The sequence below is a fragment of the Hemiscyllium ocellatum genome, chromosome 36 (assembly GCF_020745735.1).
Source record: "Hemiscyllium ocellatum isolate sHemOce1 chromosome 36, sHemOce1.pat.X.cur, whole genome shotgun sequence".
NCBI lineage: Eukaryota > Metazoa > Chordata > Chondrichthyes > Orectolobiformes > Hemiscylliidae > Hemiscyllium > Hemiscyllium ocellatum.
Genome location: NC_083436.1, coordinates 21,768,607 through 21,783,018, shown reverse-complemented (window position 1 = coordinate 21,783,018; position 14,412 = coordinate 21,768,607). Strand labels below are relative to the sequence as shown.

General features: G+C 42.5%; 1 protein-coding gene across 1 annotated transcript; it reads right to left on the bottom strand.

Annotated features, from left to right (window-relative positions):
• Nucleotides 1-424: 424 nt before the first annotated feature.
• Nucleotides 425-7,822, bottom strand: LOC132833334 (protocadherin-18-like). Its single transcript, XM_060851516.1, has 4 exons — nucleotides 5,123-7,822; nucleotides 3,067-3,155; nucleotides 2,808-2,974; nucleotides 425-1,294 (listed from the first exon to the last, which is right to left on the bottom strand). The coding sequence occupies exons 1-4, from the start codon at nucleotides 7,613-7,615 to the stop codon at nucleotides 642-644; spliced, it is 3,402 nt and encodes a 1,133-aa protein (XP_060707499.1). The 5' UTR covers nucleotides 7,616-7,822; the 3' UTR covers nucleotides 425-641.
• Nucleotides 7,823-14,412: the final 6,590 nt, after the last annotated feature.

Genomic DNA, 14,412 nt, shown 5'->3' with positions numbered 1-14,412 from the left:
TACTCAAACAAGTATTAATAACAACTAAAACAATTGCCATGCTAGTGTTGTGAGCCATCAGTACAAAACTAGACATAATTCATGTTACCGTACATGAATTGTCATCTTTATATAAATCTGTAGCAGTTGTAATGTCACTAGATGGGCCCAGAAGAAATTAAGGCCAATGTTCTAAGACAACGCAATGAGTGAAAAATCCCTATACACAATGTTATTCCAAAGTAAGTTTAAAAAAATGTGGTGTCAATTAGTTCTATCTCCAGCAATGTCTGATGCTTGCAATGGTGTACGCTTTCAATATATTTTCAAAAGAGTATTCGTTAAAAGGTGATGCAAAGTGGTTCCATTTTTAATCAATTTCAGATTGAGATAATTATTACAAGAAGTCAACTAGTTTGAAGTTCCTTCCCAATTCAACAAATGATGAATATAAAAATAAGTTTTATTTAAAAATATAAATAGAATACAAAATGTATTTTTAAAATACGAACATAATTACACAAATTGGTATACTTAATGTGAAAATATAACTGCATTCAAAGTCATAGACACATTTACTTGATAAATGCAAAGTGTTGGCAATGACTATCTTCCAGTTTCCAAACCAAAAGGAAGAGAAAACAAATGTACACAACCATTATTTAGTTCTGCCGGACATCTTGTAAAAGTTTGTTAATTTCTGCTACAAGTTCACTGGCATCAATAAGTTCGTGTTTACTCTCACGCTTACAGGGGGCAAGCTGGCTGAGGACATTATCAAATTCATCTTCTTCATAATTCTCTGGGATTTCTTCCATGGCTGGCAACCATTTAGAGATGCTTGGTGGATTTATATGATTAACTGGAGCTGTACCAACATTGTTCACTGGGTTCTGGAAGTGTGTGCTTGCTGCCCAAGCTGCCACACCTTGTGGATAAGGAGCTGGTTTCGTTGCCAAATGTCCTTTCTTATTTTCCAAAGAACTTACACTGCCAACTTCATTGCATTCTGAATACATGTCCATTTGTGGAGGCAACAATCGTTGGAAAACACTGTTCATTTCTGACAGAAGGGAAGAAGTCCCAAGATCCTCTGTCTCCTCACTCTGGGACTCTTTGCCAAAGGTTAAAAAGCTTGTTTTCTTGTCATTGGAATCAGAAGAGTCACAATCATCTTCTTGAAGCTGTTGCGTATCCTCACCAGGAATAAACATGTTGCTCCGGTAATCAGCAGAAACGCCCGAAGACAGAGGTGGCATCCAGCATTGATCAGAATGGCCCAATACTTTGCATTCATCTGTGCACAACTTCATTGCTGCAAAACAAAAAAAAAGGAAAGGTTAATCAGAGGTCATCAGTGTGAAAGTAAGACAATATTAAAATCTCTTTTCCTTCAACACCACCACTGCAGAGATATAGTAACATAGTGGTTGTTACTGGACAAGTAACCCAGAGGTCTAGACTGATGATCCAGAAGAATGCAAATCCTATCATGAGACCTGGACATCTGAACTTCAATTGATTAAATAAAATCTGATAAAATGTTACTATCAATTACGACAAAGCTAAAACTACTATATTAAAAACTAATCTGGTTTTGCTTTGTCATCGATTCTTAATTGCCTTTAAGGTGACCAAGCAAGCCATTGATTTGTGCTCAAAGTGGCATCCCACAACCACTCAATCAACATCAGTTAGGGATTGGTGACAAATGCTGGCCTTATCAGTGATATCCACATCCCGTGAAGGAATAAAAAACACATTTTTAGTGCAGACAAATACCTAACACTATCATGTTTTCTCAGAGGTAGGAATTAGTGTTTGGTTTCCACAGATATAAAAATGATGAATGTGTCAATGCACCATACTGGAAATACTAGAAAAGTGCAATGAAGATAAAACATGGCACATTCAACAGTAAGACTGAGGACGTGAAACATTGGACAAAAAAAAGCAAGACGCTCGATCAATTTTTGTGTAGCTTAATTTATTTTCGATTATTGTTTTTTTTATTTCAGTGAATATGAGTTAGTTCTTCTCTGTACTCTGACCAAGCATTTATCAGTGAGGTTTTCAATACCGAATATATTGAAAACTCTCACCTAGGATCTTTTTATTCACAGTATGGCTTCTACTTCACATGAGATTTCACACAAAATGTGTTTTGGTTCTCCATCATTCATTTATTTACAGTTGATAGTGCTGTTGAAAATGAGAACTCATATACAATGAGTAAATCTCACATTTCACATGTGCATTTTTTAAGTATTGTTAGTGTATTATATAGGAAGTAAAAGAGGCATAATATATTCAAATCTCAAACAAGCCGAGTATTTAGGCTGTACTCCCAGAAACAAAGTTACATACTGAGGGAGTTTGCATCACTTCCAGTTCTAAAGGTCAAAATTCTCCAACTCACATCTCTGTTGAGAAATACATTGCAACTTAAATGAAGACATCACAATCATCAAAATCTCTGTCCAGTTGCTGGAGAATCTTGTGTGAAATGATTTCCAAAAGTTCTAATACAAATATGGGTGAATGCATGGCCAAAACAAAGCAAAAATCTAGGATTCATTTACAATTTGGATAATTTGAAAACAAAAATAAAAACTCAATGGCAATGTTAAGCTCTATGAGCAAGAGGGGAGATACTTAGCATGCGGTTAGTTTTGACCCAATATTAACTAACATTGCTACTAACATATGGAAGCAAGCAAATTGTTTCAGTCTTTGATCAGCATGAAAAATAGAAAAACACAAACAGCAAATAATTGTATTTGCTATGAATATTAAACAATGTGCACTTATTAGTGACATGATTGTACCTGGATGAAATCGATGACTGTCCGTGACAAAGAGATCACTGAAACCTTCCCCTAGAAGTCTGTCGATGGGAGAATCTCTACCCAAATCATAGTCACTATCTCCAGCTTCACTGTCACCCCGACCACTATCCTTCAAGCTGAATTTGTCCATATCTTGAAGAGCATATCTACAAAAAGATAACAAATTATTAGAAGCATAGATATCATAAAAAAGTGAATATATGAAAAACACAGGAATTAAATGAGATAGTTCTTTTACCTGTAACTTCTGGAATATTTATTCCCTCGAAAGTTTGGTCTTGGTTGATATTGGCCTTGGTGCAGCATACTCAACAGCTGAGAAACTTGCTAAATGCAACAGAATTAAAAACAAACAAAAAATTACTCTTTGGAGGGAAAGAAAACAAAAATTTCTAATAACATCTGCAATACTGTTTCACACATGGGATGAATTTTCACAAGGGTTGTTCCCAATTGTAGATGGTGACTTCAAAAGAATGGACTGTGGAAACCTTGGAAAAACAAGGGTCAACACTGTTTACTCTATTTTTCTAGGGTCCAAAAAAGTATTGTAAGGGGAAGTAAATAAGTGGAAATCCATCCCTGAAAATGTGCACATTTACATTTTAAACTTTCAGGAGATTAATCAAATGTAATCAAGAATAAGGATTTTTTTTCTTACAAATGAAATACTTTATGATTACAGTTTACTTGTTTTTGAATTGCAAAATGTCCTAGTTCCCAATTACTTGTAGATTTTAATAGAAATACATTATAAAGTTGTTTTACCTGAACTAATTCCTCACTCGTGAAGTTTTCAAATGTCACAATGTTAAAAAGACTGAATGAGAACCCAACAGTTAAAACTCCAGATCAAGAAACTGGATGCTTCAATCTTGCATTTGTTACCAGAAGTTTTTAACTATTCAATTTTCAATCAATACTATGTCTGCACTTTAATGGAAGTTATGCATTAAGTCACATGCTACCAGTAGAGTTGGTGTCACCAGATTGAGACAGATTGGAAGTATTAGTGCTAGAAAGATGACTTTCTACTTTATGACCCATTCCCCTAAGGAATAATTAGTTTTAAATTTCCCTAAACAAGCCTTGTGCTCTTCTAATTATTGATTTGATGCTCAATTAAGTGGTTGAAACTCCTTATACAGTATTTTCATTAAACCAATTTCACTTTAAATCTGTGCATCCTTAAAAGATGTAACTATTTTAATCTAGTAAGTGAATGACACGAACAAAATTGCATATGAAGGAATGAGACATATTCATTACTGTATACTAATATTTGCTGCAGAGATTCATGATATAACATCGTCTAAATGTAACAGCAAAAATCAACAACTTGAATTTTAAATAAGTAAACTGCTATATAAAACAAAATTTCCCATGTGACGAGGTGTTTTACAGCACAGAACTGACTGACTATCTTGAGCCTGTTGTCAAACACCTAGGCCCTCAGAACTGTTGAAACACTACTCTACCATCTTCGAAAACCACTTGAAGGCTTTTGGCTCAGTTATGTGTCTGTGAGCAATGGTCACCTTCTGACATAAAAGCACTCAAATAGCCATTTTAATCTGAAATGATGTGGAGGTGTCAGTGTTGGACTGGGGTGGACCTAGTTAAAAATTACACAACACCAGGCTATAGTCCAACAGGTGTACTTGGAAGTACTAGTTACCTGATGAAGGAGCAGTACTCTGAAAGCTAGTACTTCCAAATAATCCTGTTGGTCTATAACCTGGTGTTGTGTGATTTTTTAAACTTAATCTGAAATGGTCAGTGGATGATTGATAATTAATGAGAACAAATTACCCAACAGTACTTTTCAAACCTTCACCCAATATGCATCCATACTTCCACTATAGTTCACAAGTCAGAAAGAAAACCAAACTTTACTCTCACTCATGTGTTGAAGCTGTTTGTAGTAATCAGATGACTACACTTTTATGAAATAATACAACTTAGGCCAGCAATTGAATTATGTCCTAAAATCAAAGCATTCAAATCCTCACACTTCACTCACATGAAACATCCAGAAGCCCATCATTTCCATTATTTAAATGAAAGAATAGGAAAGATTTACATAGGAAATCATAGGTTAAAATGTTTAACACAAATTCCACATTAGGAGATCAGCTGATGGCAAAAAATGCTAAATATCTCGTCCAGTTATATATTCTCTACTTTGTGTCAAGCAAGAATAGGGTATCAACAACAGTTCTCAGTTTGGAATCACAAACTGGCTGAACTCCAAATATTTTGTTTTTACTGTGTATAAAGCACAACATACTAACCTCAACAGGTGGAGAAGTATGTGTAAGTTCCAGTGAAAAGTTTTCAGGTAAGTGGTTGGAGGATAAAGTCACCAAACTGTTGAGAGACTGGCGGCTATGATTGGTTTGCCTGCTGCACATCTGAGCTCGATCTATTCCTGACAGAGTTGGAGATGAGGAAGGAGTGGCCTTATGCTGGGATCGGATGGGAAGAGTGCCAGTTGCCGTGTGCACCAGAGTAATGTCACCTTTGTGAATCTGCCTGGATGGTCGCTTGGGATGGTGCTGATAGGTAGATTCTGCCACTCGACAGTTGTAAGATCTGTTGTCCTTCTTTTCCCGATTACACCTTGTGGCAAACATCGCCATGATGATAAGCAAGACAGCACAAATTACACCCAGTGATATGATGATGATCATGGAGTCATCTAAACTATTATGTTCATCATAGTGGATTTCTTCCCCAAGTTCTGCCAGCACAACTTTTAGGGCAGCCACTGTGCTCAGACTTGGAATTCCTTTATCTTGCACAGCCACCGTGAGGTCCCAACTTTTCTCCTGAAGTAAAACCCAGCTATCATTGGTATAAATGTCACAAGTCCTTGGATCCAAAGTCAAAAAACCATGTTGGTTGCCCTCAAGGATGCTACAAGTGAACTCGGCATTGATGCCTGCGTCCTTGTCAACCACTGCTATGGTAGTCACTAAATAGTTTGGTCCAGCATCAATAGGGATTGGCACTTCTGCAGTACCATTCCGCAAAACAGGCTTGAGAATGGCTGGCGAGTTATCATTCTGGTCGAGAATGGTCAGAAAAACAGTTGTGTTGGTGCTCAGCTGAGGGGTGCCGCCATCCCTGGCCTGGACCATGAATGAAATCCTGCTCATCTCTTCACGGTCGAAGGTCCTGAGTGCATAGATTGCTCCAATGGACGGGTCAATGGTCAGGTAGGTGGTGATGGAGCTGCCAGAGATGGAGGACTCCAGAATGGTGTAGGTCACCTGGCCGTTCTCCGCCAAGTCCTTGTCGGTGGCTGTCATCAAGGTGATGAAGAGCCCGGGGGAGTTGTTCTCCAGCAGGAAGAGTTCGTGCGCGCTTTTCTGGAACTGGGGGGCATTGTCGTTCTCGTCGGCGACCTGGACGGTGAGGTACTGGACACTGGTGAAGCTGGGCGTGCCCCGGTCCTCGGCGATCACCTCCAGCCTGTACTGGGCGATCTCCTCGCGGTCCAGGGAGTGGTTGGTCTGGATCATGTAGTTCTTCTCGTTGGTCTGCAGGATCCTGAAGTGGCCGGAGTGCCCGCGGAGGCGGCAGCTGACCTGGCCGCCGGCGCCCGAGTCCCGGTCGTCGACCCGGACCACGGCCACGAAGGTGTCGCGGGGGGCGGCCTCGGAGACGGTGGCCACCTCGCTGCCCAGCGGGACCAGGCTGACCGCGATCTCGGGCGGGTTGTCGTTCACGTCCAGCACTTCCACCAGGATCTTGCAGTGCGCCGGGACGGAGTTGGGACCCAGGTCCTGGGCTTGGGCGTCGATCTCGTAGGTCTGGCTCAGCTCGTAGTCCACCGGGCGGAGCAGCAGCAGGTGCCCGGTGTCCGGGTCGATGCGGAAGGTCTCCATCACCCGGGGGGACGCGTGGCTCCCGAAGGAGTAGACCACCCTGCCGTTGGTGCCCTGGTCCGGGTCGGTGGCGTTCAGGTCCAGCAGCAGCGAGCCCCGGGGCGAGTCCTCGGCCAGGCGGACGGTGTACGAGGGCCGCTCGAAGGCCGGGCTGTTGTCGTTCGAGTCGGCCACGCTGATGCGGAGCACCGAGGAGCCCGACCGGGGGGGCTGCCCGCCGTCGCTGGCCACCAGCCTCAGCTCGTAGCTGGCCTGCCTCTCCCGGTCCAGCTCCCGGACCACCACCAGGTCGGCGGACTTGGCGCCGTCGGCCCCGGTGCGCACCTCCAGCGCGAAGTGCGGGTTGGGGCTGAGGGTGTAGGTGTGCAGCGAGTGCTCGCCCAGGTCCGGGTCCACCGCGCTGTCCAGGGGGAAGCGGGAGCCCACCGCGGCGCTCTCGTAGATCTCCAGCGGGATAGCAGCGCGCGGGAAGCGGGGCGAGTGGTCGTTGATGTCCAGCACCTCCACCTCGACCTGGATGAGCTGCAGGTGCTCGGTGGGCAGAGTGATCACGTCGAAGGCGAGGCGGCACGCCGCCGCGCTGGGCTTGCACAGGCGCTCCCGGTCCAGGCGCTCGGCCACGCTCACCTCGCCGTCCCGCTCCCGCACCGACAGCAGGGACGCGTTCACCCGCTGCGGCTGCTGCATCACCCGGAACCGCTGCGACGACGGGTTGAGCTCGGCCGCCAGCGTCTCGGACAGCCTCCCGATCACCGTGCCGACCGGCTGCTCCTCGTACACCCGGTACTTGACCGTGATCGCGGCCGCCCCCTCTCCCAGCCACACGCTCAGCACCAGAGCCAGGAGGAGAGCCGCCTGTTGCTGCTGCCGCCTCTCAGCCCCTTCCTTCCCCATTCTCACCCACTCCTGGAGCGCCCTCGACTCTCTCTCCTCTCTCTCACCCAGACAACAAACTCCCTCTTGCTCTGCTTACTCACTCACGGGACACCACATTGGACGCCAGGGATTTTCTTTTACCAGCGGTCAGGACAAAGCAGGCTTCATATAACAAAGTCGCCGCGTCCCGCAGTCGTGTGCTAACTTCTCTTCCCCCCCCCCCCCCCCCCCTCCTTACTTTCAGCCAACGAGTTAACGCTATCAAAGATTCTTTCTCTCTGCAGCTGAAATGTGGTTTTTCTTTGGGGTGGATGGGGGTGTGGAGATGGAAGAGGAGAAGAGGTTGGCTGATGAGCTTCCTCGGGTTCTGATCCTCACTCTCCCCGGACTCAACCCTCAAACTGAAACGGCCGGACTACACTCTCCCTGGGATCTGACCCTCACACTCTCAGGCGGCTATGTTATACTCTTTCCCCAGCTCTGACCCTCACTCACTCAACTATGTTGTACTCTCCCCTGGCTCTGACTCTCCCTCACTCACTAGCGGCTGTGTTGTACTCTCCCCTGGCTCTGACTCTCCCTCACTCCCTCACTCTCAAGCGGCTGTGTTGTACTCTCCCCTGGCGCTGACCCTCCCTCACTCACTCTCAAGCGGCTGTGTTGTACTCTCCCCTGGCTCTGACCCTCCCTCACTCACTCACTCTCAGGCGGCTGTGTTGTACTCTCCCCTGGCGCTGACCCTCACTCACTCTCAGACGGCTGTGTTGTACTCTCCCCTGGCGCTGACCCTCACTCACTCTCAGGCGGCTGTGTTGTACTCTCCCCTGGCGCTGACCCTCCCTCACTCTCAGGCGGCTGTGCTGTACTCTCCCCTGGCGCTGACCCTCACTGAGGCCGATCCGCACCAAGTTCTCTCCAACTCGTTCCAAACTTTCCCCAAAGGCGCGTGCCGCCAGACCAACCAGCCAATCACACGGCGCCTCCCAAATCTCAGCAGCCAATCACAGATGGGGAGGGGTGCAGGCCCCGCCTATTGGCTCCCGCCCATCCGCCAGCTCCAAACATTGTCAGAGAATGGGGCGTCCGCCCATTGACAACTCCCTGCCCCTCCCGCTAGGAGCCAATATTAGCGCCAACTACTTTTGCTTCTCTGAATTACCCTAGCTGCTACTTTCACTGAGAATCCCCTTCACCGAACCATAAATTGCCTGATTGTGTCCCCTTCTTTCCTCAGATATCCCTTTCTATGTCACTCCTTTTTGATGGCCTTCTCCACTAATTATTTCCTGCACTGCTGACCGTTCCAGTGCACAATCTTCACTTAGTCTAAACTGGGTCGCACTCTCTCGATAATGGTTGATTTGGATCAGCCTGCTCGGTCACTTCTTTTTCCCCTCAAGTTGAACGTTATGTGCTCTTGGCTTTTCCTGAAGACATGCCAGTTATTCGACTTTCCTCTTCGTTGCTAATCTTTTCCAGATTACCTCAGGAGAGCTGTTTTCAAAGTTTTCTTTGATGAATCCATTTGACTTGTTCGGAAAGAGAGAGGGAAAAAGGAAAATTCGGGAGCGTTCAGTTTTCACACACAGGGCTAACCGAGTTCGGCTTTCTTTTTAAACTCTTTGTAAAGACATGCTAACGCATAATAAAAAAAAGATTTTAAAAAAAGCCCAACCGTCATTCAAACCACAAATGGATTGCCTGCTGTGATTTCTTTTTGGTGTCTATTTGTCATTCACGTGCACGGAGTTCTCTGGAATAAGTACTTACACGAAAATCTGCTATGGTCTACATCGATTAAATCTGTCTTGAAATATAAACACCTGCAATAGTGGCAAAATAATCTTTATTGCAACAAAAAAAACAGAAAAGTTTCATCAACCATCTGCATTTGCTTGTTTTGCCCTTTTTATCACTTAGTATAATCCCCTTTTCTCTGCTTTCTATGGTTCTGTAAACCTCACTGTCCCTCGTTTTCTCCGAGTTGGTCTCTTTTTGTTGCGCTGGGAGAGGGAGGGGGTGGGTTTAAAGTCACTAAGGAGGTTCCAGACGGACGGGAAGGCGAAGCACAGACTCTCGCTTTCTCCTGCACTCAAATGCCTTTTAAAAGCTATTACTGATCCTCCATAGAGGCAGCGTCGTGTGGAAAATCACGGATAAAAGGAGGGTGCCTCATGAATGTATTTAGTAATAGGTCACGCCGGTGGGCATTCTACCCCATGAATACTGTTTTACAACTTTGCGGCCTTTTCATAACTTATCTGCGAATTAGCATCCTATATGAGGAGAGAAAGCAAACACGAGCAACTGCAGCTTGAGAAGTCGACGCCATCTGGCGCAAATCTCCAACAATCGACCCAATAATTACATCAATGCAGCTTTAGCCAAAAAAAACTTCGTAAACACCAATAGGGCACGTTACCTCGGCTCAAAGGGATTCCAGTGATCAGATAATTCTATTAGTTCACGCTCTGTTTAGAACAGCTCTGATCACTCATAGAGAATCAGGTTTCTGTGTAACTTCACGTGCGATATCTATTTAACAGGCAATGGGACCAAATGCAGTGTTCAAAACATTTTATACCGTTTTAAGGACAGTTAGAGAAATTTGGACGAACTGTACACAAGTTTGTAAAAGGGACAAACCTATGAAGAGTTAAAAGTTGCACTGCGATATCCCAAAAGATCCAATCCACAACTATCTATTCTTGTTTCACACTTTGCAACATTTTCGGATCGATGCACGCATACTGTTTCCAAAAGACTTTTTGTTTTATTTTCAACAAGTGCAATTAGTTCAGAACAAGTTCCAAAGTGTCACGTGACACGAGGTTTAAGATTTTTCAGTCTAGTCCGTAAACTTTGGGAACTGGCTTGCAATGTTCCCCCTAAAATCGCGTACTTATCAGAAAGTAAAATTTGCCGTTACGTGGTCACGAGGAGTTTTAACTTTGCAGAGCTTTACATAAAGGCGCCCCTTCTTAGAGCAGAAGTCTTTTGGATGTCAATAGGGAGATGTCACACATGTAACAACCTAGTGTCTCTCCAGGACCTCTCCATCATGACTGCACTAAGGCACGCGCGTGGGGCGCTGCTAACTTTGTTCCTTGCCTCCGCACTTGACCCTTTCTCCAAACATGCTGCCGCTCTCTCAGACCGAACTACTTTTCTTCTCTTAAAAAAAGAATGTGTAACCTCCAAAGTAGCCAAGAGTTTGGCAAAATTTTTTTACACGGAGCCACATTATGAGATGTCAGAGCAAGTCCACTATGAAGATACGCCCTACAGGAAGAATGGGGAGATTTTTAGAGAGGGGACTGTAGTGTTCAGGATTCCAGGCAGTTGAAGATGCCGTGGTCAAGAGTTGGGTGATTTTTGCAATACATTCTAATCCGTCCATGGAGAACGATCAATGACAATGGTCATCATGGACAAGTCATGTTGTCTACAAGTTCCACCTTGCAGCATTTTCGGATCATTACTTGCATGATGTTCACAATTGGCCACGGCTCCCAGTAATGTTTTTATCTCCACCACTACGACTTTAGGAACCAATTGTAGCTCCTGCCTCATAATTGATCGAGTCTGTATCTATTTCCGTTATTATTTCTCCACTGCCATCAAACATTAGCCACGAACCCCACTCTGTCCTGTATCTTCAACTTCTCCTCAAAACCTATGAACTACAATTCCTGTCCCCAGCATTAATTACATGGACGTCACTTCTTCGTTATATACACTTCATTCACGTTTCTTTACCCCCACGTTACAATCGTGGGGTCATGTGTAAATAAGAGATGCGCTTTCAGAAGAACAATAAGTTTTAATTTCTGTATTACTTTACAAGTGCAGATGGTGACAGCAAAAAAAGGGAACAGGAGTGACCAAATTTGTTGGATGCAGATTAATTGTAATATTAAAATAATCTGTCCATTCCGTTTATATTTGTTTTATTCAGTGGAAAATCACAATGTTTGATTTGATCGATTTACTTTTAGCGCTCGGCGCAGCGTTACTTCCGAGATTTGTGACAGACAAAGGGACTTGTCCCAAATATATTTTTAAAATGGATGCGACCAACTTTTTAATTGGATTAGGATATGATCTAAAACCCACGTAAGCATAAAATATTCACAAGGAATTGTTCCCCTTGATAATATGATTCGATTTTTGATAACTGCATGCGCTTTCAGAGAAAGGCCTTCATTCCTGATTAGTGAGTTAGAATAATTGTCTATGCTGCTCTTTAACTTCACTATAAAAAAAGAATTGCCTTCAGTAGGTACCTGACATAAAGAGTGGAATTCTATCAAGCAATGTGATCCAGAATTAGCTAACATTCTGATACCCAGTCCCCAAAGCAAGAATTGGGATGATACGTCTATTTCTAAAAGGCTTGAGAAAGGGAAGGTGAAAATTCAGCATCAAAGGGTGAATGTGCTCATTAATGCCACCATGTTGCTTTTGCCATCTTTTGTTGGTGGCCATCATTGTAATTGTTGGATTGACTCAGTACCTCAATTCCTCTGAATTCAACCACATCACTTATGGGATGTGGCAGAAAGTATTTTGTTTCAACACATCGGATGAAAAAAATCCCATGCAGTTGTCCTGTATTCAGTAACTGCTACAATTCGTGGTTCTGTCCTACTTTGAGATTCTGCAAATTGACTAACCAGAAAATCCCTAAATAGATAATGAATTCAAGGTTAATCTATCGAAATACAAAGGTGTACCAATTTTACCACATGCTTTTTTTTAATGCTCTAATGCCCTCCTTTATTGTGTTTATACAAGCCTATTGCAATTCATTGGAAAAAAGAAAATTCTTGTGTGGAAAAATAAATATTTTAGTCTGCCTTTGTTTTCCTCAGGCAATATATTAGTGGTGAGGAAATATGAACTTGTTTCAATGATGTAGGCATCAAGTACATTCTGATTAGATATTAAATTATTACGCATGATTAGAAAGATGGCACTTTGTGAATTTCATTTCCTCTGGATGTTCTTGAACATTTTATTACTAATGAAGGACTTTACTAAAAGTGTTGTTACTGTTGTAATATAAGAAATGCAGCATACACCTTTTTTCACTTAACAAAGTGAATAATTACCAGATAGTACTTTCCATTTATGCATGGAATGTGTGTGTAGTGTTGGCAATGCCAACGTGTGTTGATCATCCCTAATTTTGCTTGAGTAAGTGATGGTGATTCAGCTTGTTGAATACAAATAAAAACCTTTGGAGTCATATATAGGCACAATGAAATGAGAGCAGGTTTCCTTTCCTCAAGGACATTAGTGAATACAATTTGGTTTTGCAACACACTTGTAGTTCTTTGGTTTTTGTTGCTGATACTGTTTTTAAAATAATTCATACAATTTAAGGTAAGTTGTACAAATGCTATGGTTGGGTTGAATACATTGTCTCATCATAATTCATTCAGGCCTCTGGATTACATGTCAAGTCTTGTCAGTACATTTTTTTTTTGCTGATGTTACTGTTTTATTGATGTATCACTACTTTGTCCTGAAATACTTGTCCTTGGCTTGTGAGTCTCTGTCATAATCCTTGACAACAACTCAAATGTAGCTATCAAGAGGTTTCCTTCTTTATCTATTTTGTACAGACATACCCTCTCACCAGGTTTCTTCTTGCCATTAGTGTTAATTAGGTTGATGTGAAATTCAGAACAGAATACCTCTACACATCTATTCATACAGTGCCCCATTACAGCTGTCTGTCACCAGTTGGTTTGTCATTTGTCCGACACTTTGACAGCTTCCCAGAGACCACATTGTGAATGTATACAGTTTTCAGATTTCTTAAAGAGCAGTATTAATGTCCATGAAACATCTGCAGTTATTCATTCCATTTCTATTGAACTGCTTAACCATTGTACTAGGTATCCCAATCTTTAATTTCAGTTTTAGCCAAAGCATAAATCCTGATCAAAGCAAAATTTGATTGAGAGCAAATCTTCTCTAATTAGTAAAACAACATGTCAGTTTCAGACAACACATCCTATTGTATTTACTCCAGCTTTTATTTCATGTAATTGAGGCTACTAGTTTAATATTATTTCTATGCTAAAATACAGTTTTATGTATTTTGGCCAGATCTTATTAGAGTTATATGTATGCTTACAGACAGCTGTCAGTTCCCTACTAAACTGTTTCCTCATGAATAGCTAGCATTTTTTTCCTCTGAAGTAACGTTGCTATAATCAGCTGAATTCAGATTATTTTTTTTTCTCTGTGAAGAACTGCGGTTTCAGTCAATAGTCAACCATAAGTAATATATCAATGACATAATTCTGAGATGGTGATCACGTTCTGTTAAGGAATGCTAGAGGTTTTTATTTAGCTCCTGTACTATCTCTGATACTGTTTGTGAATCAATGATTATTTTGTCTGAAGTAACGAAAATAACTCTTTCTGCATGAAATTGTTTCAGATGTGTGATTAACACTGTTCTTGTGCTCCCTTTGTTTATCCTTGCTAATAATGACCGTTTAAATAATGCAAATTGATTCAGCTCACTATCCAGATGAACTATTCCATGTTGCCAGATGACAGGTGTTGCTTTGTTGGTTTATTTTTCTTGGCAATGGCTATCTCCTGCATTGGCCTGGGGAAAATGAAATAGTTTTTTTTTCCAACATTCACAGTCTTGGACTGGTAACAGTGGGAGTTGGATTGGTAGTCACAAGTATGGTATTGCAGATGCTCTTAGTAGACAAGTAAGGTGAAGCTACTTCTCATTCCATTTCTCTGAGACTAGACCCCTGCTAAACTTGTAGCAGACTGTGTCT

What these genes read in the sequence shown, in the direction of transcription:
- LOC132833334 (XM_060851516.1), bottom strand. Translation starts at nt 7,615, where the DNA reads ATGGGGAAGGAAGGGGCTGAGAGGCGGCAGCAGCAACAGGCGGCTCTC. An exon ending in ATACTTCTCCACCTGTTGAG is followed by an intron (nt 3,156 to 5,122) that starts GTTAGTATGTTG and finishes TGTTGCATTTAG; the next exon opens with CAAGTTTCTCAGCTGTTGAG. An exon ending in AAATATTCCAGAAGTTACAG is followed by an intron (nt 2,975 to 3,066) that starts GTAAAAGAACTA and finishes ATCTTTTTGTAG; the next exon opens with ATATGCTCTTCAAGATATGG.